Raw genomic sequence first — 26,493 nt, 5'->3', positions numbered from 1 at the left:
CTGAATTGTAAGCTGTGTGCTTTCTGCGAGGGAAAAAGAGTCTTAGTGAGTACTCTCTAAATCAAGCACCAAGTCTAATATGCATAAGGAACTGAACATTCACTTCCTGGACCATCTGGGAGGGGTACTGGCTTGGCTTTAGAGCCTGGGGCTAGGGCAAAGGACAATGACTAGCTCAGAGGGATCCAACCATCAAAACCCACAATTTCCTGAGCTTTAAGAAATCAGCCATTGGTGGACTGGACTCTGAGACAGGGACATCCTCAAGGGCATTAAATGAGCTTCATGCCCAGAAAGGGATCTGAACCTAAATTCCATACATCTCAACCACCAATTGGTGGTACCTGCCAGCCTTAAGTGAAGTCTCCAGACTCACTTTTTTGTTTAGAGTTACATCTGTAACAGTCCTCCGAACATATTCAAACTAGAGTTACCTTTTAGATGTAAAAGGTGAAGAATGTGATTTTGCCATGCTACAATCTCTGCTGGAAGTTCAGGTAAAGTTCAATCTCAAGATAAGATATAACAGCTTAATAGTACAAACAATTAAAATGCAAATGGCTTTGAAGTGGAAGTTGGGCTAGAGCTTTGGTGAAACCAGGAAACGTATTTTAAAGCATGTTGTAATCCAATTAAGACACAATTCTGTGTATAGAGAATACACACTTGTTCAGATAAAATTGTGGCTGCAGAAAAGCTCCACAATTTTGTCGAATTTTATTAGTATATGCATGAATGAATACATTGGGCATTTATACTGATTCCTTTAGCCGAAAAGGCTATCAGAGTGGTTTACAGAAAGATAGTCTCAGGCTCACGACCTAAAGACACCACATACAGGGGAAAAGAAATGGCAGGGAGGAGGGAAAAGCAAGCTCAATCACAAGTTCTTAAAGCAAGAAGCAATATTTTTTTTTAAGTTTGCACAATGATACTACACTCTGGCTTGAATTTATCAGATGTATAGTACAAACTATGGAAATGTTTGACATGTTATAAAATAATACTAGATTTTTACATATTTGCTGGAGATGCAAACCTATATAAAAACGAAGATATCCAATTGTGCCCAGTTGCTAGTGGAATGAACTTCTACTTGCATAACAGGACTTCCTGTTCCTCTCCCCCGGCCCTACCACCTCCTGCACATCCACCAAATCTCCTTGGAAGGGTTGGGGAACCATCTGGAGCAGATTTTGAGTAGGCCTAGTGGTGGGGCTGCAAGTGAGAAAAGAGGACGGGGGAAAATAGTCTGTATCGTGTTATGAATCATCATATGGCTAGAAGCAGTCAAACAAGATATCATTGGGTATCCTTTGTATTTTATACCACAACTAGTAGAAAAAAATGACCCCTAGATGGTTAAGTTCAGTCAAAGGTGACTATGGGATGTGGTGCTCATCTCGTTATCAGGCTGAGGGAGCTGGTGTTTGCCCAGACAGCTTTCTGGGTCATTTTGGACAGCATGGAGCAACAGGACCCTGTGACGAGTGCCAGAGTGCACAGAAATGCCATTTACCTTCCCGTCGCAGCAGCACCCATTTGTCTATTTGCACTGGTATGATTTTGATGCTAGGTTGGCAGGAGCTGGGACAAAGCAATGGGAACTCACCCCATCATGCAGATTTGAACTGTCAACCATATGATCAGCAAGCCCGAGACTCAGTGGTCTAGACCACAGCGCCAGTAGAACTGCTAATGATGACTAGCGCATAAAGTTTCAATATTGTAGATGTGGGTAAACACAACCACCAGACATATAAATAGAAAAATAATCTCATCCCTATCAATAATTACACACTACCAGTGGGGATCTCCCGCAGGTATCATTTTGTAAGAATAGAGCCTTTAGTGTCGTGGCACCCTCCTTCTGCAATTCCCTCCCATTAAATATTAGGAACTATTTCTGTTGTCTTTTGGTGCTTACTGAAAGTTTTCCACTTCCAACAACCCTTTCATGTAGAGCTATTGCTTAGTCTGCATCTGTATTGGAAATGTTTTTAGATGCTTTACCATCTGTGTGTTTGCCCATTTGGAAAAAAGGGCAAAATATAAATTTAATAATAAGAAGAATAAGTGGTAGTAGTAGTTGTAGTAGTAGTAGTAGTAGTTGTTGTTGTCGTAGTTGGAAGTAGTAGTAGTAGTTGGAAGATTTATATACAGTACAAAGGGGTATAACTAGGAATCACTTTATTTTCACTTGTTCTCCTGAATTTGATCTTAGCAGAACGGTGAATTAGTGCAGAGCAGAGGCAGAAGAGAGGCAGAGCAATAATAACTGTAATTAGAGAAACAAGTAATTAAAGCATGCCCCTTCGTGAGAACATAAGCCGACATTGAGGCAATTAAGTGTCTACTTGGACAAACTCCCCAGTGAGTTGAATGGGATTTACTCCTACCGTAGGTGTGTAATATGACTGCAGTTAAAGAGGCTATCCATCACTACTTTTATAGAAACAATAAACTGAACCTACAAAGTTAATGAACCTGAGAACTGTTAATAACTTACATTATGATAACTTTGTCATGAAGAAGAGTGTTGTTACATAATAGTTATTTTGTGCTATATTAAGAGCTCTAGTTTAGCTCAGATTCTACTTAACTTTGAAAATGCAATGCCTCAGCAGCACGGAAAACCTGTGGTGCAGAAGAAACCTAGATAACCAATTCTTTTATACCACAACATTGTATATGTCCTCTTTCATTGCTTAACAAAAGCCTAATTGGGAATCTCTAATTGCCAAACATTTAAGAAACAAGTTTTCTCACTCAGCAAAATTAAAACAGTCCATTTATCAGGGTGGAAAATAGAGATATTACTGAACTTTAAAAGAAATTTCAACTCTAAAACACAATTACTTCTACATTTTGGATCTGGATGTAACATTTGTAGGAGTGGAAGCTCTCATCATTTATAAAAGGAAAGGGGCAACACTAACTGACTGAAAGGGTATTCACAGTTTTTATAGAAGAGGAAGCTATGACTGAAAGGGTATTTAGTTTTTGTGCAATCATTTGTGCAGGACATTCTGCAAGAAGGTCAGCAAGCTGTTTGTAGACATTCACAAGCCACAGCTTTAAAAAAAACAAGAAGTTTGAAAGATTGCACTTTTTCATCAGAAATACTTGGTTCAATAAAAAGTTACGGATTCATTCTTTCTTCATAAGCTTTTCCTTATGACCAACATAAGAGCTCTCTCTCTCAAAAAAGCCTATTATAGGCACTGCCAAGTTCCCTGCTACCACTATAATCAAGAGAATTTTTAAAAACACAGGCAGGGGAAGACCTTAACTTGCTGAGGGATGAGACCTACCCTCAACTGGTTTAGCCAGCCAGTCGAAGCAGTTTCCTGGGGTGGGCCTGCTGTTGCATGCTGACAGCTTCTAGAAGCCACAGGTGAGAGCCAAAGGCAGACAAACTATGACAGAAGGAGCACAATGTGTCCCCCATCAGAGGTACCAGCCCTTCCCTATCACCCATACATCCCACTGAGAAAAGTACAGTTCTATTAAACATGGCCTGGCGACTGTCAAGTCCATGGAAATTATACGCAGGTAAAATTATGCAGACTCAATGCAGTCACAGCACGAGAGACACTTGTACTAGGCAAATTCTTTACTCTTTACACCATTGTTGGCGTGCATCGTTTTTTAATAGTCACTTGAAGATGGAGGCAACACTTTGCCTCTGAAGATGACAATGATACACCTCTGAGTATGGACAAAGTTTTCTGCCTTTTCAGACACGTATGAAGTTCCAGCAAATTACATTCAGGAAAACTAAGAGCTAAGGGCACAGCTCTATGCTGATATTAGCTAACACACTATTCAAAGAGTGCCCTGCATATTTGTGTATACTCCGAGCTATAATCAGACACCTATTTCTAACAAAAGTTCAGCTCTAAAGGTCAGATTTAATTGCAATGCAATACTGCCTAAACCCAATCCATAAAATTACAGTTGATAGCATAAATTAGCAGCAAACTTAGTCCGGATGCACTGCTAATTCCAATATAGATTAACTTGAATTTTTTTTTATTAAAAGTTCATTTCTGTTAGCCCAGCTCAGGGGATGAATATTCTCGTGCTAAGCTAATTATTCAACAGAAAAGGGGTTCCAAAATCATGCTTTTTTTTAAAAAAACCCACATTTGTTTGAATCTAATTGCTGATTTTTATGTAGTAGGCAGAAGTTGTTACCAGTGACTTGAGATATAACATATCCCAGTTTTGGAGGCACTGAGTTAGAAGAGACAAGTGGTATATACATCAGCTATAACTTTATATATATAAAATGTTCATGTCCGTTAACTAGCAATTGACATTAGAATGGAATCTTACCAGGTTTTGTTCAGTTTCAGCAACTATCCATAATAATCATGTCTGGAGCGGAGAATTAATATGCTTGCATATAGGATATAATTTACAAAACATTTATAAAAACATGTTTAAATCAAGGTAAGGATATGACTTTTGGTGTTTGTTGGAAGCCGTCCAGAGTGGCGGGGGAAACCCAGCCAGATGGGCGGGGTATAAATAATAAAATAATAATGACAGGGCACTACCTACTTTCTGTTAAAAGTTAAAACATGATTTCTGCATAGAGAGTAGTCATTGTTGTCTCATCACTGCCATCTAGTGTTAGCACACAAGACAGAAAAACACACACCTTGTTAACAGTAACATTAGCAGTGACACTTTGGGCTTCTTCAGGAGGAAGAGCAGGATATAAATTGAATAAACAACAACTATTTTTTTTCAGTAACTAAGACCCAGTCATGTAAGACATAAAGAGGCTTAAATATCACACTGCAAGTGCTTTACATTAGCGGGAACATGTTCTACTATTCTATAGTTAAGAGAGTCTGATCATAGCATGCTCATAAAACTGGAATAGGCTGAAAAAATGGTACAGGGAGCAATGCTATGATTTAATGTATGAAATTATTTATAAACAAAAATTCAATAATTCATGTAGCAGAACTGACCCCCAAAGGGAACATATCAAGTAATCCACAGATGAAGTAAGTTCTCAAAAACCATAAAAAATTGTTGAGATTGTTATTTCATTGATTGCTGACCCTTTTGTGCTCATCATAATACAGGCATCCCCAAACTGCGGCCCTCCAGATGTTTTGGCCTACAACTCCCATGATCCCTAGCTAACAGGACCAGTGGTCAGGGATGATGGTAATTGTAGTCCAAAACATCTGGAGGGCCGAAGTTTGGGGATGCCTGTCATAATATGTCCAAACTAAAAAATGTGGGATGTGATAAAAAGCTAATTCCTACAAACTCAAGGAATACCAGTTTTCCCCGAAACACGATTTTATTTATTTATTTATTTCTTAAACAAATTTATAGACCGCATAAAGCTATCAAAGAAGCACGGGGTAAAAACAGAATGAAACACAAAAACACAACTCCAAGAACAATAAAACCACCCATACAAACTCCCAAAACAACAAAACAATTTCAGCAAATATAAAATTGACCTTCCATATATAACTGTGCTACAATTAAGGGAAAGCCTTCTTAAATTAAAATGTTTTTGGTAGGTAGCTAAACATCACCATGCTAGGTGCCAGACTGACTTTGAGATGGAGTTGCCACACTAGTTTCTGGTACAGGTTAGGCATACTTATCGGGCATATGGTACCCACAGCAATGCCCCATCTGAGGAGCCTAGCTGCCATAGCAGGGATATAGTGGGCAAGGCCTTTAGATATGTGCCTTTAATAACTGCATGACAGGTAGAAAGTCAATAGGTGTACTCTTTCCAGGCTGGATAGCAAAAGTTTATTATAGGCATCTTGTGCAACAAACTGCTAAGGGCACATATTTTTGTGGGGAGGGGAGAATGGCAACCTTATAGTATCAACGTTTTCATTTGCAGAGTAACCATAGCTGCCAAGTTATCCCTTTTTTAAAGGGATTTTCCCTTATGCTGAATAGGCTTCCTCACGAGAAAAGAGAAAACTTGGCAGCTATGAGAGTAACACTTTCAAATGCACCCATCATTTGGCAAACACTTTTGTCTCAATTACAGGTTAGCAGACTTCATAAAATTCCATGCTTAAAAGAACTAGTTTCAAAGGTATTCCCGAAGAACTACAAAATTTTACTATGTGCCAATTGCAAACTAACCTGTAAAAGGAGTTATGGCACAGAAGTTCAAGGTTAGGTAGGATTATTATCATCAAGAAAATGTGATTTCTAAACACTTGACTGCTTTTTGGCATTAACATCACAGCTCAACATTTTAATTTTTTTTTCATATAAGAGTAGCAACTAAGATATTTTGAGCTTAACAACATATTCAGCCGAGAAGCTAGAAATGACGAACATACGGTAATTAGAAATCATGCCACATTGGAATGCAATGTATTTAGGATTTTTCATGCATTTTCTTTGTGTTGCGCCACCAAAAGAAAGAGTGTGGGCAGAGTGCTGAAAGAGAGCATTCTTAAGTTACCACCGTATTGCCCAAGCAGAACACTGGGAGTAAGTGGAAGCAATGGTTGCTCCCTGCAGCCACCTTAGCCACTCACACTCACTTGCTAGCAGGAGGGATGAGGGTGGTAAGTAACAGCCCTGTAAGGCACGCAGTCGCTGTTAGGAGCAGTGCTCTTTTCTTAGCTGTAGTGTTTTGGATTTTTGCTAAAAAACTTTTTTGTTTAGGTAAGCCTACCCAGAAATGTAAAGCTGATGTGTATTTTAATATGTATCCTTATTTTATAATTATATTTTAAACTACAGATATTATTGCTACTGTGACTTATTTAGGCCACCTTCTTTTTTAAAAAAAACTTACTTTTATTCATAATTTCAATGCATATTTTATGTAAACTGGTTAGAAGTTTTTACAGTTAAGTGGGATACAATTCAGTTAAGTAATATCAAAAACCCCGTAGTTGGTATTAAACCTTTGCTTACTGGGGGTGTGTATGCATGTGGAGGGCGATGCCTGGAATCTCAAGGGACCAAAACAACCTGCAACTGCAACCCTTTGTAATCCGCTTTGTAAAAAGACAAGCAGTGTATATTTTTTTATAAATTCATGTCTCTCCCCCCCCCCCCCAAATGGCACCCTGTCGCCTAGAAGCTCAATTCCCAATATATGGGGGAAGAGGGTAGTTATGGTTAATCATTCAGTGTATGCTTAAAAGCACAACCATTTCTCTTATTTCCTCACATGTTCTGGTGCTAATAACAATGAATTAAAGGTAAAGGTAAAGGGACCCCTGACCATCAGGTCCAGTCGTGTCCGACTCTGGGGTTGCGGCGCTCATCTCACTCTATAGGCCGAGGGAGCCGGCGTTTGTCTACAGACAGCTTCCGGGTCATGTGGCCAGCATGACAAAGCTGCTTCTGGCGAACCAGAGTAGCGCATGGAAACGCCGTTTACCTTCCCGCCGGAGTAGTCCCTATTTATCTACTTGCACTTTTTGATGTGCTTTCGAACTGCTAGGTGGGCAGGAGCTGGGACCGAGCAACGGGAGCTCACCCCGTTGCAGGGATTCGAACCACCAACCTTCTGATCAGCAAGCCCTAGACTCTGTGGTTTAACCCACAGCGCCACCTGGGTCCCTTTACAATGAATTAGGAAGCCCTAATTAAAATGATTTGCTAACTTCCTGGAGAAAACACAGCCCTGTTTTATGTACCTCAGGAACAGCCTGGTATGGCAGTTTAAGAAGTGTGGAGGCTGTCCAAGGAGGGTGGATTAATCACAATTAAGGGTCACCCACTGCTGTTCAGCTCCAAAAGCCTTCTGGCAGTTCCCTCAGTGCCAGAAGTTACAGGGAACCAGGCAAAGGGCCTTCTCTGTGGTGGCACCCTCCCATCAAATGTCAAGGAGATAAATAGCTATACAACTTTTAGGAAGCACCTGTATCAGGAAGTTTTTAATGTTTGGTGTTGAATGAATGAATGAATTTATTAAGAGTCACAGACCAGAAATATGGAGATATACCGTGATAGAGAACATGTAAATATACATAGATTAAAATCATAAGCTCTATAATTTTTATTAGAGCTAGAGCACGGTAAGTAACACAGATACAATTAAAATATGCAACTGAAGACCTTAACCGCTAACTCAAAATATGTGTGTTAAGACACTGGCCATTAGAGTCATTTTGAGCTTGTCACCTTAGTTCAGGCATCCCCAAACTGCGGCCCTCCAGATTTTTGGCCTACAACTCCCATGATCCCTAGCTAAGAGGACCAGTGGTCGGGGAAGATGGGAATTGTAGTCCAAAACATCTGGAGGGGCGAAGTTTGGGGATGCCTGCCTTAGTTTTATAGCGGCAGCACAGAATGTGGCCACTTTTAAGGGAATCTCTGGTTCCCTGTCTTCTATTAGACATTTCAAGCAGCTGTCATCAGATCTGCTTAGGGTTCGTTGCATGACTGGAGTGGAAAACACCGAATGTTATGTCCCCGTAGTAATGGCAATATTAATAGGGGAGCAGTAACAGTTTCAACTTTCTTCAAACCGCGTGGGTTTGAATATGGTTTACCTCCAATTCTGCCCTGCAGATAATTATTTATTCATTGAGGGGTTTCTATACAAGGTGATTCATACTGAAGCATAGAGTTTCCATTTATAGTAAATGGAAACTGTATACTTCATTATAAATCACCCTGTATATAAAATGTGTGTGTGCTGGAAGCCGCCCAGAGCGACTGGGGCAGGTGAGTTCAACTTCGCGCTCCTTTCTTACCTGCCTCCCCTACAGCTCTGCCCGTGTGCCGTGATTTGTCAAGGCACCTGGCGCCACAAAGGAGGCCCTATCACCTCCAGCTAACCAGCCACCGGCCGCCTCAGCTACCGCGCGCTGCGCCTCACGCCGGTTCAGCCAAAACGAACTGGCGGTTACAGGGGGGCGGGCGCGCGGGTGGGCAGCCCCCGCCTCCCAAATCCCGCACGCATGCGCGCAGCCGGGCCTCTTGCTGCCAAACAGGAGCTCGCGCTCCCTTGCCTCTGAGTCTTCTTGAAGGTCTGACGCGCTGTTAACCCTCTCGCGGCTGCGGGGGGGGGGAGTGAGGATGAGGCGGGCTGAGGGGAGGAGGAAACCCCACGACGTCCACGACCACCACTGGCTTTCTCTTCTGCACTCCACCCCCATTCCCCGCCTCATCCTCCTCAAGTCCAGGGAAACACGCCGGCGAGCCTCCTTCGGTCACGTGGCCTCCGAGGCAGGAAACCACGCCGCCGCCGCCGCCGCGTTCTGCTGTCACGTGACGACACAGCGTTTGCTCGCGGCGGACCAGAGAGAGAGAGAAAGTGGGTGGGAAGGTGTGGGAGGAGCAGGAAGCCCTTCGCCGACAGCGGTGCGCGTGCGCGGCCCGCAGCTGTCATTCGCGTACATTAGAACAACAAGTCCCCACCAAAACGAGGAAAAGGGGAGGAGGAAGAGAGGGGGGGCGAGCGCTAGCGCGCACGCGCGCGCAAATAGTTGCCGCCGCCGCCGCCGCGATCGGAAGCTTTCTGAGGAAGTGCGGTAAGGTTTTAGCAGCAGCAGCAGCAGCAGGGCTCCTTGCTTCCAAGCCCCCTCCCTCTCCCGCGCTGTTAACCCCCTCGTGTCCGGCTAAACCAAGGCGGAGGGAAAAGGTATACCCGGCCATGGCGGGGGATGGTGGTGCTGGTGGGATAGGGACAGGCGGGGGAGGGGGATGGGTTTGCCGTGCGTCTCGTGAGGGGAGTAACAGGTGTGTGTGTGGGGGTGTCCTCCGGAGGATGTGCTGCCGGGGGTGGGGCCCCGGGAGGAAGAAGGTGGGTCCGGCCCGGCGGCCCTGTGGGAGGGAGGCTCCGCTGTGGCAGCTGAGCGCCTTGAGGGGCAGGGGAAGGTGGGCAGCAGCGGCGCCGAGGGCCGGTGTTGTGAGGGGGGGTATTTGGGGGTTGGGGTGGGTGGGGTGGAGGTCGCCGTGGGAGCGGGCAGGAGGGTGGGCCGGCCTGAGCCCCACACACTCAGGGGGGCTGCGGAGGAAAGTGGCCTCTGAGGGAAAGGTGCTCCAGGGAGTGGGGCGAATGGCTGGCGAGGAGGGCGAAGACGGGCCCTTCTTCTTCCATGGCCAAAGTTGGCTCTGGCAAGGTTGAGGCGCCAAGCCAAGGGAGGCGCTTGCTGTCTCTGTGGATGGGGGAGGAAAAATAAAAATAAAATAACACCGAACAAAATGCTGGAATTAGAGAAATGCACACTTGGGACAGCAGTAGCAGCAGCAGCATGTTTCGTTTCCAGATCCTTGGGACTTGAGAGTCTATGGCCGCCACACACAGCAAAGCCAACCCTTTTGAGGTGCAGCTGGCTCTTTCGCACTGGGTTTCAGTTTAAAACAAAAACAACAACAACAAGAAGAAACATTTCACGGTGTTTACTTTTCGATTGCATTCCTGGAATTATGAAAGTACTGAGTCATCTATAGGCTTCCTCGAAGGCTCATCTGTAAGTTGCCAGAACTGGGTGGCCACAGCTGTTGTTACACTTGGCTTTGCAAGAAGTTTCCAGATGTGTCTCCCATGCTAAATGTTTGTGGGTTCCTTATTGGTTTTGAAATGTTTGGTGTTGAAAATCTCATAATTCTCAGAAACTGTGAGATGTAAAAAAAACACCCAAAAAACAAACAAAAAACAAAAGCAACCCCACCTTTTGTTGCCCACTCCTTGCTTGAAAGTTAACCTACACTAAACTACCGTACGTAGTAGCAAGGCATCTCCTATGTAGCTGTAACAGAGTATGATACAGTAATTGATTGTTATCTAGTGATGTCCTCGCAACAGTAGCTGAAGCTTATGTTGTGTAACCAGAATCTGGTCTGTTGGTATATTATTGAAACAGCAGTCATGGCATAATCAACATAAACCACATAATGGCTAACCATTGAACTTTCAGTGAGTCTTTTTAGTTTGTAAATGTACAAAGTTTTGTACATTATAATCCACAATATTTGATGCCACAATCTATTAAACTTAAAAAGTGTCACGAGACTCATTTGTTAGGACATTTCCAAACTCTCTCTGTACACGTTATCACCTGATTGATGCAAATAATCCCTTGTCCAGGTGTATTCTCAGTTCTCAAGATGCAGTACTTGGCTTCTGCAGAATCGTGTAGCTCCACCCCTATTCCATCCATTCCTGGACTGCAATTTAATAGTCTGAGAACTCTCCCACTCATACAGTGGAGTGTATATAAGACCAACAAATAAAAGTGAAAAATTCCAGCAAAAGTTTTTAAAAAAACTTCAGTTAATATAAATATATATATTTATATGTTTCTTTGGAGCTTGCATTTTCTATAAAATCTGCTAAACTCAAATTTTAAAGAAAATTGCGAGCAAACTGCTACATTTTCTCTTTCTCTGCAAGTCTAGTTTCCGTGTATTGTATCATGCTATCATGTGACTGGCAGGTGCCAAGAATGAAATCTAGATGCAGTTTTATCATTAAGAAGGCTGAGGCAGTCACCTTAGGTAGCTAATTTTTGGTGCCATTAAGGGTGGCAGAATGAGAGGGAGACAAATCTTTTCTTTGGGCACAATTCACTCTACAAGTCTCGATGAAATGGAGAAAGGTGTGCAGCAGTATTGTCATGAGTGCTTGGGAGTGTTATTTGGATCTTCTGCCTCAGGCATGGGTCAGTCCTGATAAAATCCAGGTTCAACCCTTCAGATAATGTACAAGCTCAGTCAGAAACAGTGTTTCTACTTATTTGTGAAAACTGAGCTGGTGTGAATTGAGCATCACTCTCTTTCTGCAGGGCATGGGTTTTGGTGTATTGGTTTTTACAAGGAGGAAGGCAGTGTGTGTTTTCCTTTTTCTAATCCATCCACCGGTGGGCCCCTGGGAATGGTGAAATGTTCTTTCTTTGCTTGCTTTATGTGGGTCATGTAGATCTGAAACCTTGCATATGTAGTCACAGTTATGCCAATCTATGTCTCTAATATCATTCTGTTACCTAAACGTTTTAGAAAATAGTATTATTCTAGAAGCATGGGGCACATTTGCAAGGGAAAGAATTTCAGAAATTGCCAAGTGTAACAAAGCAATGTCTGAAATGCATAACAAATTCCAAGGTGACTTCTCTTTGAGTGGGTTCTTTACCATCCTTTCTCTAATCAATGTAGTAATGGTGTTGATTATTGTGAGAGTTGCTAGTGCTTTAAAGTACTGTGTTTTATTTTTAAAAATTTGAATATTTGATCAAAGCAGAGCAGTAACTTTTTAAAGGAATGTGGTCAGTAAAATTGTAAAATAAAAAAATTCCTTCAGTAGCACCTTAAAGACCAACTAAGTTTTTATTTTGGTATGAGCTTTCGTGTGCATGCACACTTCTTCAGATACAGTGAAATGGGAGTCCCCAGGCACTTATGTAGAGAAGGGGTGGGGAGGGGTGGGGATGGGGAGGGGGGATCACTCAGAAGGGTGGTGGAAATGGGTGATTGACTGACTGATAGCTGTTGATGACCGAAAACGACTGCAAATGGTTTTGCATGAAAAAGCAAGGGTGGAGATGGCTGAAGATCGCTTATCATGTATAATGAGATAAGTAAAGTAAATGTATAATGTATTATCTCATGTATAATGAGATAAGTAAAATTGTAAAAATCAAACTTTAAAATCTTTTTGAGGTACCTAAGGGACTATTGTATAAACTTGATATTTGGAGATGAAAATTGGAGGTCAAAATTTCCCACGTCTTGACTGAGGAGTTACTAAACAGACAGCGCCATTTATGAATTCCCCCATATGAGAACTTGTGTGTGAGAGTTTGCACTCAAATGGATTTTTAGCATTATATCTAAAATGTCATATACATATACTGTACAGGTTTCAGTTCTTTGTCTGAGCTGCACATCATGTGTCTTAATAAGTGCATTGTAGAAACAGAGGTGGATTTTGGGCAGGGTGACTGGTTCTGCTGCACTGGGTGCCAAGCCAAGGGAGCACCACAGGGTTTTACAGCTTTGACATAGTGAATTGAGCTAAACAGAAGGCAAGAGGTGGGTGGGTGGATTTTTGCCTCTCCCAGAGCACCTCTGAAATTTGAAAGACCAAAGTCTGACCCTGGCAGAATTGTAAGGTAAATTAACCTGAGCTTCTTAAAATTCTATTTTAAACGTGCTGTTATTTCTAATAAGTAATAATCACACCACTTTCCTTAGAATTTTCACTTCTGTGTTTTGCTTTTCTGGCATGCCAGTGAGGCACCTGGTAGGAATAATCAGGATGCATTTTACACTTGTATTTTACAAACTGCTGATGTAAATAAAGAAATGCTTATAGAGTACCTCAGGGACATTAGTTATATTGGGAATGAATGAAGTGTCCTAGCCTCTCATTCATGAGGAAATAAAGGCAACAAAAGAGCTTTCAAAGCAGCTACTATTTATAAAATAGTAGTAAATGCACTTTGCATTATTGAGGTGGAGATACATTTGTTGCTGAAGTTGAATTGCCTTCTCTGAGTACAATAATTATAAACAGATAGTTGGAGAGACATACATCATTTTATTTGTATGCAGCCTTTATTTATTTAAAACCATGCTCAAGGCAGCTTGCAACATGCGAGAAATACATAGTTACAAATATAACAAAAGTAGTTGTAAACAAAAATAAAACACATCAAAAAGTACACAGCCAAATTTAACAATTTCCACATGAATCATAATATCTAAAAATAAAGATACCAAAATTAATATCAATAACAGCAACAAACCCCAGCTATACCCCTACCCAAGATGACCTGCACCATGGTGCAATTTTCAGGCTTATAATCTGAATTCTTCTCAAAGACTGTTTTGCAACCTCTGCAGTTTAGTCCCAAATGGGACATATTACGCTGTGGTGGAAGGCTAGCCCCCATTACCATGCAAACTATGTAGTGTTGGTCATAATCTAACAGACCTATTGAAATTAATATACATGATTAATTTAGTGGGTCTACTCTGACTATAACTTGGTTGGATACAATCACATGTCCAAGCCCTCTCTGTCATCAGAACCAATGATCTCTTCTTGCACCAGTGGAATATTGCTTGTCTGTGTACAGCATGATATGCATATATGTGTTCATTTTTGTGTGTGTACTCTAGATCTGATTCCCACCCCCTTTTTTACTTGCATCTGTACAAATTCAGTCATATGGGATTGATTGCACTGTCTTAGTTTATAAGCAGCTTCTGCTTATGTCATCTTTCCTGCTGAAAAATGCAAAGCTTGATGTGCAAACTTGTAGATCAAATGCTTTAAATCACGAGTAGGGAACTGTAGGCCTTCCTGATATTGTTTGACTCCACCTTCCATCAGCACCAGCCAGCATGGCCAGTGATCCACATTAATAGACACTGTAGTCCACTATCTGGAGATTCAGAGTTCCCCTATACCAGGTATAGGAAAACTTAGCCCTCCATATGTTTTGTGACTACAATTCCCATCATCCCTGACCACTGGTCCTGTTAGCTAGGGATCATGGGAGTTGTAGGCCAAAAAAACATCTAGAGGGCCGAGTTTGCCTATGCCTGCCCTATACTGCTTTAAATTCTTTATACACAGGACTTTTATCCAATCCAATATCTAAAAAAAATCCTCATTTTTCCCCCTTCCAAAGGAGGTGCTCCAAGTAGCTAACAAAATATAGAAGCAAACACAAAAAGAAGAACAACTCCATACTAAAACAGCTAAATATCAAGTCTTTTACCAAAAACTGTATATAAAAAGGGGGAACCCGGAGAGCTAGAGCTTGCAGTTGAATCGTTTAAACAGCATCAGAATCAGAGACTTGTTTAAAAAGAAAGGTTTTCAGATACCAGCACCATCTTGATAAAAAAGAGTTGATTTAGTCTCTTGGAGCAGGGAATTTCACATATGGGGCACTGCCACATAACAAGCCCACTGCAGGGGATGGGCCTTGAAGTGGCTGATCCCAAGTAGTTTAGACCTTAAAAGATAATAACCAACACCTTGAATTATACTTGGAAAGAAACCAGCAGCCAGTGCAGCTGTTAGACTAAAACGGTTGCATCATCCTAACACTCAGCCCAGTAAAGATTTTACTGGCAGCATTCTTCAGCGATTGAAATTTCCAAGTGGTTTTCAGGGACAGCCCACCTACACCATGTTACAGTACAGTATTCCAGTCAAGATGTAACTAAAGCATTTAGCACCATGGATAAGGTTAATACTTGCTTTATTTCCCACAGTTTAATTTATTCCATTGGCAATACAGCTCAGTGAAGCCTAATGTTTAGAATATGTTTTTCACAAATAGAGGACATTTTTCACTTGTCAAAACATTTTTGTTCATTCTGATAGGCTGCAATGTGCCAGTGCATATTATAGTATGCTAAATGCATTGTGCAGTATATGTTCAGGCAACTGTCAATCTGCTGTCAAATCAGGGAAACTTAAGTTTTTGTCTCATTTTTTTTTTGTGTGATATGAAAATGAAAGTTAGCTTGTGGTAGTTTATAACTTGACAGCTTTGTTGCAAAGGTTTGTGCTCAACAAAAGGTGATGCTCTTGCCTTCCCTTGTTCAAAAGAAAGTCACAGCTGGCATAATCTAATTTGGACACGTGAGATTTCACTAAATGTAGCTGAGTTGAAGCCCTTTTTTCTTTGTTATGAGATGGAGAAGTAGTATGTAACATTATCTTCTGCTTTGCTTAGATTGAAACTAGAGCATGTAATTAAACATAGTGTATGGCATATGCTTTTTGGTTTGTTAAACCTAAGTAGCTATTATATTTATCTAGCCAGGCATTTATACTGGAAGGCATGTGGCTTGCTCTTCTTTGTGACAAGTTCTTTTAAGTTTGGTACAGCTAGTTTTTGCCACCAGTTCAGTCTCCTGCAAATTGGGAAATAATTGCATCTAACCCTGAGATGGGCAACAGGTAACTTCCTCCCATTTTTTAAGTGTGAGTTTGAACTGGGGTGATAACAGCACTGCTACTATCTATAAATACATGTTTGCATATTTGGTGGGTAGAGCTGGTTGTTCTGCCGTATCTATGCAGGGTGGATAAAACTCAAAGATTTAAAAAACAAAAAAACAAAAAATGATTTTTTTATTTTAATCAGATTTTTAAATTTTAATCAGATTTTTTAAAATAAAATGCTTTGGAGGGAAAGTCTTTCTAAATATAGTTTTCTATTTAAGTTACATTATAGTCCAAAGGCTATTTATTAGGAAATAAGGATTTGTTTTAAGTTTCTTGTGTGTGCAAAAACTTGTTTTTTTTATTGTTTTTCGTTTTAAAAATGTTTAACCACATCAGTTAACAAACATGGATACATATGCTATAATGTTATTGCTTTAGTTAAATAAATTATTAAGGAAATGATTATTTTACTCCTTCCAATAAAGTACAGCTGAAAAGTTGTCCAAATATAAATGGTTAACTTATTAAACCTCACAATAATTTCATAATTATCTGTCTATGTATTTCTAATAGTATAACCAAATTGGTAATTTTTTATATACTGTAACTGTAAAAACTACTCTGAAAATTTATTATTCCAAAAATGAAGCCTTCCTCTGGTTGTAAATATTAAGATTATACCAGCAAAAATGAGTCTTGCTGTAAAAAACGAGATTTAAATCAAGTCTTACATAAAAGGAAGTCTTGAAATGACTATGCTCTGGCAAGGAAAAAAATGCATTAAATTCATGAGCAGATGCTTGGTTATAAGAACGGAAGTTCAAATGTACTTCTTCCTTCTTTAGGAAGTTTTTTGCTGATGCAACAATGGGATTGTATGGAATAAGGCTGCGGAAGCCTCTCCATCCCTATAATGATTTGGGATTTAATCATAATTACTTTACTATAAAAAGACAGAGATACAAACAGATAACATAAACATTACACGTTTTTGCAAACAGTGCCATTTCAGTCCTCTAACATTCTTCCAGAGTGGTTTTGGAAGATGAAGCTTTTGCCCTTTGCCAACAGTTTTCTGTTGAGAAATATCGAACAAGGTAGACTTTTGCTACCTGTGCATTAAAAGTCAAAACAAATTTATTCTAATCAGGAGCTTCCCCCCAATATTGTAACAGGTTTCAGTTGCATGATGTCTGTTGGAATAAGTGTAATTTGTTTTCATATTACAGCATCTTTTTACAAATACTATTGAGTCCTTAACACTAATTTTCATTAGTTATTTTTCTGGAGCTGCATGTTTCATCTGTTAATTATATTCTGTTCACTAAAAACTTTCGGAATAAAATAGTTATAAACTTAGATTGCATCTTTTATTAAATTGATAAAAATGTATTGGCATGTTTGCAAATATCTGGAAGTTTATTATTTATACACTTGCATTATTACAAATTATCTCTCTCCTGCAGTCTCCTGGTACATAAGTGGACAGTGACCTGTTTGTTCCGGTTGATGTAGAAAACAGGTGTCAAATCAGCAGGTAAAAACAATGTTTAATCTGTTCACAGCCTTTCTCCACCTCATATGCTTATTAGGAGTTCGTTAGAATGCCAAGTAATGTATTTTCTCCTAAGCTTTTTACTTTTGAACAGCAAATACTTAAAAGGCTGCATATTTATTGTTAGACTCTTGTGCTCTGCTAATCCTAAATTGCTTGTTTCATAAAGCAGGTCATCCTATATGAGCAATGAATGATATTACTGCTAATGCTTTTTTTAAAAAATGAGAAAGTTGCCTACATATGGTGGGATCTACTGGTACATAAATCCCTATCCCCAGCACATGGGCAGAAACATGCCAAGGAATTGGGAGTCTTGTGCAGTTTTCAGAACTTTCATTCCTTCATTCAGTGAAGGGCTGAATTGGGCATGAAGTTGCACAGAGGAATTTGCATTCTACATAATGGCCTGGTTTGCTGAATGCCTGTACACTGAAGATAGGGCCAGTCTATGGTGTCTGTGGAAATAATTTATTATTTTGAGGAGGACGGCCTGCTACTTGTAACTACAGGATATTTATTTGAATATTTATTGCCTTCATATGACTGAACCCCATGCATTATTACATGGTGCCAATGAAAAACAAATAATGGGCTGTGGCTGATGACGATTTATACATATGGATTGAAACCAGCCAGACTGTTTTGTTAACGCTTATCAGTCAATAACAATGACACATATAAGACAAAGTGGATAATTCTTTAAACGACAACTAGTGTCTTTGAGGGTCTTGATCGAAACAGTGAATAACTTCTTTTATAAATTTCTCCTTGGGATGTGTCTTCAACTTGAGTTGTGTTCCCAACATTGTTTCCTGTCCGTTTTTGTTCCTAACCTTGCCTTCATAACCACATATTTGTATTATGCACAAGCAGTCAATGCATGAGAAAAGAGGCCCAACATGATCATCAGTTGGATGTAGTTGCATTGATATAATGCAGTGATGTCCAACAGGTTGATTGCGATCTGCTGGTAGATCCCTGCGAAGTTTTGGTAGATTGCGGTCGATCTCTGGTTCCCTTTCCTTAGCGTTGCTAAACCTGCCTTGCCCCCTCGCCCAACCCTCCATTGTTGTATGGTCTCTGGAAGGGAAGATGGAGCTTTCTCTGCTGATCCATAGCAATGATTTTGTGAGTGACTTTACCCTTTTGTCCCTTGCCTTTAACCCCCCCCCCGAAATGGAACTTAACCCCTAAGAAAACGGGGCCTTCCTCCACCCTAAAAAAACTCAACAGGGGTAGATCACTGCCAGTTTTTAATTCTGAAAGTAGATCGCAGTCTCTTGAGAGTTGGCCACCCCTATGTATAAAGCATTTACAATATCAGTATTTTTTTCTCAAATACACTGCCGCACAACTAACAGTGTTTGTGTTTTACCAGGCGTAAATCTGAGCAGCCATGGCTGCTCAATCCTTGGACCCTCCTCCAAACCCAAGCTGCAAAATCATGACTTTTCGGCCTACAGTGGATGAGTTCCGGGACTTTAATAAGTACTTGGCTTACATGGAATCAAAAGGTGCTCATCGTGCTGGATTGGCAAAGGTAAATCCTTTAAAATGCTCTGTAGAGCAAAGAACCACTAATTTTAATACGTACACTCCTTATAAAGTTCTCATAAAGATTATACATAACATTATAAAGATCTATCAGATAGCTAGATACTAATACCTAAATGACTTAACAAACAATATATCAAATGTCACAATGTGAATGAAGTATAGCTGGGGGGGGGGGAATACTGCCAAATATCAGGAAAAGGTTGCATGGGTTAGGCTTTACCAATGACTGCCTGAAAAGGTTATACAACAATGTATATAAAATTCTGTATTTGTTGGGGACAAAGTTGGCACTCTACAACTACAATTTATAAGCTACTCACTGATATATCCTGCAGTAAAAGAATAATGCATGGATAGCCATTGTTTTTTGTTTTTTTAATTGTCCATCCAAGCTGTGAGGAATTTACAAATTTTCCCAGCACTTTTTGATCTGATGGTAATTTTCCTCCAAGGCCAAGTGCTTTTTTCAGTTTTGTTTCTTTTAGTATGTCTTTTTCTACCGGAAACAAATTAAAATATATTTGTTTGCACTTGTTCTTACATATTTACATCCCTGTTACATTCTGGGGGCTCAGAAGTACACGTGGAACATCCTTTGCTAGCAAGGATTCTCCATTCTCTTCTGTAGAAAAAACAGATCTCTGCATACAGAGGGTTTCACGTGCAGCTTCCCAGGGGGATTTTTCTACAAAGTGAAATGCTTTGTAGATTTATATTAGAACCTTGTTCGATACCTTGGTTTCATATATAATGTTATGCATTAGATAAATATAAAGGAACAACTCTCTTGGGTTATTGTTTTGCACACTGGAGACCTGTGTCATGAAGTATGCAGGTGTTTTCTGAAGGGGGTGCAACACAATACTACTAATGAGATCTTGACTAAAGCTAGAGAAAGAACCAAACAAAACTGGCCTCCTGAGATTGTATTGCTTCATGGTTGCAACCTAAAAATCATGTAGTATGTCTTCAGTGATTATGGCATTTAATTTTATTATAATAATAGTAAGAGACTGCAGATGTAATACAGTGGAACCTCGGTTTATGAACACCTCGGTTTACGAATTTTCGGTTTACGAACGCCACGGACCCATCTGGAACGGATTAATTCACTTTCCATTACTTTCAATGGGAAAGTTTGCTTCAGTTTATGAACGCTTCAGTTTATGAACAGACTTCCGGAACCAATTACACCCATGCTTCGGGTTAAGTACGCTTCGGGTTGAGTACTCCGCGGACCCATCTGGAACGGATTAATCCACTTTTCATTACTTTCAATGGAAAAGTTTGCTTCAGTTTATGAACGCTTCAGTTTAAGTACTCCACAGACCGTCTGGAACAGATTAATCCACTTTCCATTACTTTCAATGGGAAAGTTCGCTTCAGTTTATGAACGCTTCAGTTTATGAACAGACTTCCGGAACCAATTGTGTTCATAAACCGAGGTACCACTGTATTCACCTTGGCTTTTCTGTGGCAGCTAAAAGAATTCAATGGACTGACTATACATTATATGTCCAAAGCCAAGAAACATGTCACACAAAAACAAAGAATAACCTTGATTTGCTTGATTGTGGTAATATCCATCTTTTGTCCAATATTACACTGTATTGGAATTAGTAATGGATGTGTTTGGATTCTGCCATTATAATACAACAGTTAGGATCTTTGGTCAGGGTAAAGTATGTTGTAATAATAGGGACGGGCAGTTCCCCCCCCCCAATGGTGCTGAACTTGTTTGTCTCTAGTCTTTTTTGTCCTCAATTCCTCCAGTCCTATTTCTAAAGTAAAAACAGCATACCATGTAATCTTTTCTATCTGATGTGTAATGCATGATGCAAAACAACATTTTATTAACATGTTGGCATTTTTATTTGAATATTGATTACTAAAACTCGTACCGTAATATGTTCTAGCAGCTATATTGTATGCAGTTTGAACATTAAAAACAGAATTATTTTTTTCTTTTAAAATGTTGTATTTATCCAGTCTGTAGCTCATCAGTGAGAAGTGACTGTGTTAAAAGACTGCATATGGGGTTATAGTTTTTAATATAGCATGCATTTTTAGTAGTGACTGTATTCTTCTGGAAACCCTAGTCTATAATTCACAAAGAAAGGATCTTGAAAGTCACGCATTAGGCTGCAATCCTATACACATTTACCAGGGAGAAAGTACCATTGAGTTAAACGGGAATCATTGGGTTACATTGTTAGAGGCCGAATCTATTAATATTATTGTTAATACTATGGTTTTAAATTATATCAAATATTTTTTATCAAAATATTCAAAAAGTGACTTACAAATACAGCAAAACAGTAAAATAAGGTACATAATACTGAACAATAATAGAAGGACAATAAAAGCAGGCAACAGTCCAGCAGTCATGTTAAAAAGCAGAGAACAATGATTAATCAAGTACTACAAGAACACTGAAACAAATAAAGGTGCACCTTTGTGATCCAAAGTTGATGAAGTAAGGATACATGCTTTTTGGTCCTCGGGGCCTCTTTTAACATTGACGGTGAAATATTATCAGCTGTATGGAGTAGAATTTCAAGCATACAACATAATTTTAAATGATAACCTGCAGAGTGTCATCTACTTATCAAGCAGATTAAGTGGCCACCTGTGTTGTGCAATCAACATTTTGATTTGATTTATTGTATTTCTGTGCCGCTTTTCATTCAAATGAGTCTCATAGCAGCTTACAAACAATAAACAACACAATAACATAATAAAGCATAATAGAACATCACAAATACAACATAAATCGTATGAGATAATTAACAAATCCTCAATAAAACAATTATGATCTAGAAAACACTTAGCCGAAAAGCAACTAAAAATAATTACAACAAAAGTCAAATTACATATTACAATACAGCTTTCATAATCTATAAAACAATACTAACAACATTAACAAAATAGCAACTAAAAAAAAATCTAAGCACTGTTAAGTTCAGACACACGCTCCACACGCCCCGGTGACTCTTTTCATTCCGTTAAAATATACATAAAATACACGTAGTGCTTGTTGTTAAGCCAGGACAGCCAGATGCTGCACTGGCTGGTATCCTCAGGACGTGGGCCATGGTGGAGATGAAGGGGTTGTTGGGCCTACCACCAATGGTAAGGTTGACTCTGAGTAGCCTGCCCAGGTGCCATTGATGAGGAGCTTGCACACATCCCTCTCAATCATGAGATCCCATCCACCCCCACTCAACCCTGTCCACAACCCTGAGTTGTGGCTGCACTCTGTGTCATAGCTGCCAAGTTTTCCCTTTTCTCACGAGGAAGCCTATTCAGCATAAGGGAATTTCCCTTAAAAAAAGGGATAACTTGGCAGCTATGCTCTGTGTAGAGGTTGACCAGGAGGTCCAGCAGTGCCTCCATTCTCAGGACGCTCTCGTTGCACCATGGCTCATCTGCCAGCAGCATCTCCAGCTTCTTCAGCTGAACCTTGGCCCTATATGGTAGCAGAAGACGAGGTTGCTGGTGGAGGGAGGGAGTGGGATAGCTAGCTGAATCCACCAAGAGGTAGGGAGATGCCATGATAAAGATGCTGAGAGAGCCTCAGCGGGATCTTGGTGGCTCACAGCTGTTGTCTTGAAGCTGCACCTCATACTTTGCGTCCAGGCTGCTACCCATGGAAGGCATGAAGCACAGGGCATCAGCTGGCGAGAATGGAAGATGAGAGGTAGGGGTGGGCTGAGGAGCTGGGGAGTGTGGAAATGGGGATGCTTCCATCTCCACCTTCCATCTTTGGGCTTGCTCAACAGCTGCTCTCTGGGCTGGTGCTGTTTTTGCTGAAGCCATCTCTGCTTTGTTTTTCCATTCAGAACCAGTTGTGTTTTTTTTTTAAAAAAAAACTATATAATGTATGACTCATAATGCTGAAATTCTTTGGGATGGAAACTGATTCAATATGTTTTCATAGGTAGTAGAGTATAGTGGTATGTTGTTAAATATAAATTCTCAGAAATTTATTCATGTTGGCTCCAAGAGAAGATACTGTGTGAATTAAAATAGTTTGAGCTTTGTGGCCTTAAAAAAATCATCATTGACCTTGAGTTAAAGAAAAGCATGCAAATGTTCTTAAAATATTCACACCGTGTAGCCCAAATCACAAGTGCATGCTTAATAGTCATGAAAATGAGAATTGCTATGCACATATTTGATTTTTTTTATGCATCTTAAATGCACGGTTTCTCTACCTCCCTAAGCAACATTTAGTTCCTTTTCAAGTGTGCATACATTTTCTGAAAATTTGTGAAATAAATACTTGTGGAGAGCATCTTACTGAAGTCCTTACATGGCTAAAGCTTCTGTCATATGTTTTTACCTGATGTACATAAATGAAGAGACATGTACTAATTCCAGGATTTTACTTGCCTACATTTTCACAGTTTCTTTTAAGTGGCAACATCCTTTGCTGAAATTAATTTTGTCTTGTATTTTAGGCTTGTGCAGTTTAATGTAAAGACAATTCAGTCTGAAAGCACTTTAAAAAAGACCTTTAGTGTATTAATGTTTATCTAGAAAACAAATCAATGATGGATTTAGAGTGGTGTGAGCAGTTCCCCCCCCCCCAGGGTGCTAAGCCAAGGGGGTGCATCACCATCATAATACCTTTATTTGTACAGATAATATACAGGTAAATATATGGGTAAACTTTACCTAAAGGAATTACTGTGAAAATAAGAAATACTTGGGCAGGGGCACCAAATTTTGCCCTTGCTCAGAGCACCATATTACCAAAGTCTACCCCTGAACAAATTCTTTTTGTCAACAAAAGAAAAACTTGTGACCATATGCCAACATCCCTCAAGGCACTGATCAAGTGTGCTCAAGCTTAGTTCTGTGGCTGTAGACTACTTTTGGTCTTGGTCCAGAGCCCCAGAATATGGAAAACCTTATCTAAATTTTATAGGCCAGTGGTCTTCAGCATGTCAAGAGTCAGGACTCATTTGGCACAGGGCACAAACTTCCAAGAGTGCAGGCCTATGCACATGGAGGGTTGGGATAGCAGGGGGGGGGGAAACGCTGTTAAAGTATAAAATTGGTCCACGTGCTTACAGGTCCTCATATATCAAGCATTGTATCTGTCCATGAGCCTAGGCCAACAAACACAATCCTTACACAATCCAGACTACAGTTGTGTCACAAGAAGAAATTAAAGTTCCACTAGTTGAGAGCCATTGTAATTTGCAAGTTAAGTCACATGTATAAAACACACAGTTTATTTCTTTAAAATATTCCTGAGCAAGTTACAATTAAAATACAGATCCCTGTGCTCACTACAAGCATGTATGAAAGCAAGGCAGATAAATTAAACCAGACAAACAGTAAAAGGCAACATATTATTAAAGAATTAAGCCATAAATTGTTTTGGTAATTTTGGTGAAGAGAAGCACTGAGGTCAACAGCTTCTAGTCCAAATGACAATTAGCTGATACATGGAAGATGCCTTAATTCAAAACTCATGAATACAGTTCACATGAATTGTGATTGTGTGTGGGTCTGGCCCTGTCCACTACTAGAAAGTAGTCCCTGCCAGCTTTTCACTTAAGTAATGCAGTTCTTCACCCAAAAATATTCTCACTCCTCCTTTACTTCGTCTCTGAATTTCCTGCCCTTTAATTTGTCCTAGGATCGCTTTCCAATCCTCTGGCTGTCAGAAAAGCTATTCTTGTCCCAAGAGCCCCATGTGAGGTTTTAATTCCTTGCATACTGACAACTTTTCCTTCCTTTACAGAAATTGATCTGCAAGTGTTCCAAGTGCTTTTGTCCCCAGAGTACTTGGAACATTTGTGAATGTTTTGTGCCATTATGGCATCTCAGCCAATTAGTTTAATATCCACTGCCACTGACAGTTCTTTTATAAAACATATTTATCATTGCATAATAAATGTGCAGTAAAGTTAGCGTAGGTTGGCCTCTATTCATAATTTGGAGTTAACACAAATATTAGCCTGTGGCTATTACGTTACTGTTATTTTCACCACCTTTTTCTATCATGCATAAGGTAATATTTAACACAATGTAACACATTTTTCAGAAATTAAAACCTAGGATCAAATATTCTTTCTGTTAAAACATTGGGCACTATGGCTGCAGGCCAGGGGTATCTAACTTGTGTCCCTCCATATCTTGTTGGACTCCCAACTCCCATCAATCCCATGGCCAATGGTCAGGGATCACATAAGTTATAGATTATCCGCCCTTATTATGGACCAAATAATGCACATTTAGCAAAGCTTTTGACTCCCCCTTGAGATATACCTAGCAAGAAGCTTTGACACTGATCCTATGGAGCAGGGGGCTGCTATTCAAAGAAAATGAATTGAAAATTCCACTGGTAAGCAGCATTCTGGCAACTAATATCTGCTATTAGGCCACCAAATCTACTTTGAGTTTTCCAGATAATACTGCTGGCTTTCCTTATATAGAATTTCATTAAATGTAACTCTTTGTTTTCATCCTTTTAAACCTTCTTTTAAGTTACACCGGCTGCTGTTAATATGCTGTTCCTCTAAATTCCCAGGTGATTCCCCCCAAGGAGTGGAAGCCAAGAAAATGCTATGATGACGTTGATTCTCTGATTATACCAGCTCCAATTCAACAGATGGTTACTGGGCAATCAGGGCTCTTCACTCAATACAACATTCAGAAAAAGCCAATGACTGTGAAGGAGTTTCGGCAACTTGCCAACAGTGACAAGTAGGTATAATTCAGTGCCCCCACAAGGTGGAGATTATGTGGCTGCACGCTTAGGTTACAGTTTTACTTTAGAGTGTTTAAGTCATATATACTGTAGGTATAATAATAATAATAATAATAATAATTTATTATTTATACCCCGCCCATCTGGCCGGGTCTCCCCAGCCACTCTGGGCGGCTTCCAACAGAAAAATAAAACACAATAATCTATTAAACATTAAAAGCCTCCCTGAACAGGGCTGCCTTCAGATGTCTCCTAAAAGTCTGGTAGTTGTTTTCCTTTTTGACATCTGTTGGGAGGGCGTTCCACAGGGCAGGCGCCACCACCGAGAAGGCCCTCTGCCTAGTTCCCTGCAACTTGGCTTCTCGCAACGAGGGAACTGCCAGAAGGCCCTCGGTGCTGGACCTCAGTGTCCGGGCAGAATGATGGAGGCGGAGACGCTCCTTCAGGTATACTAGACCGAGGCCATTTAGGGCTTTAAAGGTCAGCACCAACACTTTGAATTGTGCTCGGAAACGTACTGGGAGCCAATGTAGATCTTTCAGGACTGGTGTTATGTGGTCTCGGCGGTCGCTCCCAGTCACCAGTCTAGCTGCCGCATTCTGGATTAGTTGTAGTTTCCGAGTCACCTTCAAAGGTAGCCCCACGTAGAGCGCATTGCAGTAGTCCAAGCGAGAGATAACTAGAGCATGTGCACAATCTAATCTATTGATTGTAGTTTATGGTTTCTAAATAAAAGCTATAGTTTAAGAATGCATACAAATG

At 40.2% G+C, this 26,493-nt stretch overlaps 1 protein-coding gene and 1 long non-coding RNA gene across 7 annotated transcripts in view; one reads left to right on the top strand and one right to left on the bottom strand.

Annotated features, from left to right (window-relative positions):
• Positions 1–700: 700 nt before the first annotated feature.
• LOC148683440 (uncharacterized) lies at positions 701–8,859 on the bottom strand. Its single transcript, XR_015947360.1, has 2 exons — positions 8,730–8,859; positions 701–1,218 (listed from the first exon to the last, which is right to left on the bottom strand). It is a non-coding gene; the product is annotated as an uncharacterized LOC148683440 (long non-coding RNA).
• Positions 8,860–9,332: 473 nt separating this feature from the next.
• The window catches only part of KDM4C (lysine demethylase 4C), a 209,774-nt gene continuing 192,613 nt past the window's right edge, over positions 9,333–26,493 (top strand). Inside the window, exons 1-5 of one of the 6 annotated variants that reach the window (XM_088659062.1) lie at positions 9,479–9,619; positions 10,248–10,451; positions 17,356–17,426; positions 18,826–18,987; positions 25,552–25,727. In XM_088659062.1, the coding sequence (XP_088515188.1) occupies positions 18,844–18,987; positions 25,552–25,727 (320 nt within the window). In that variant the 5' untranslated portion in view covers positions 9,479–9,619; positions 10,248–10,451; positions 17,356–17,426; positions 18,826–18,843. Of the gene's footprint in view, positions 9,620–10,247; positions 10,452–17,355; positions 17,427–18,825; positions 18,988–25,551; positions 25,728–26,493 lie in introns of those variants that run through there. The other 5 variants (XM_035140870.3, XM_088659061.1, XM_035140866.3 and 2 more) reach the window with 5 other exon arrangements.

Source organism: Zootoca vivipara, chromosome 15, assembly GCF_965207765.1.
Source record: "Zootoca vivipara chromosome 15, rZooViv2.hap1.1, whole genome shotgun sequence".
Lineage (NCBI taxonomy): Eukaryota > Metazoa > Chordata > Lepidosauria > Squamata > Lacertidae > Zootoca > Zootoca vivipara.
Note: the sequence above shows the minus strand (reverse complement) of the source record. Positions and strands in the feature narration are given on the sequence as shown.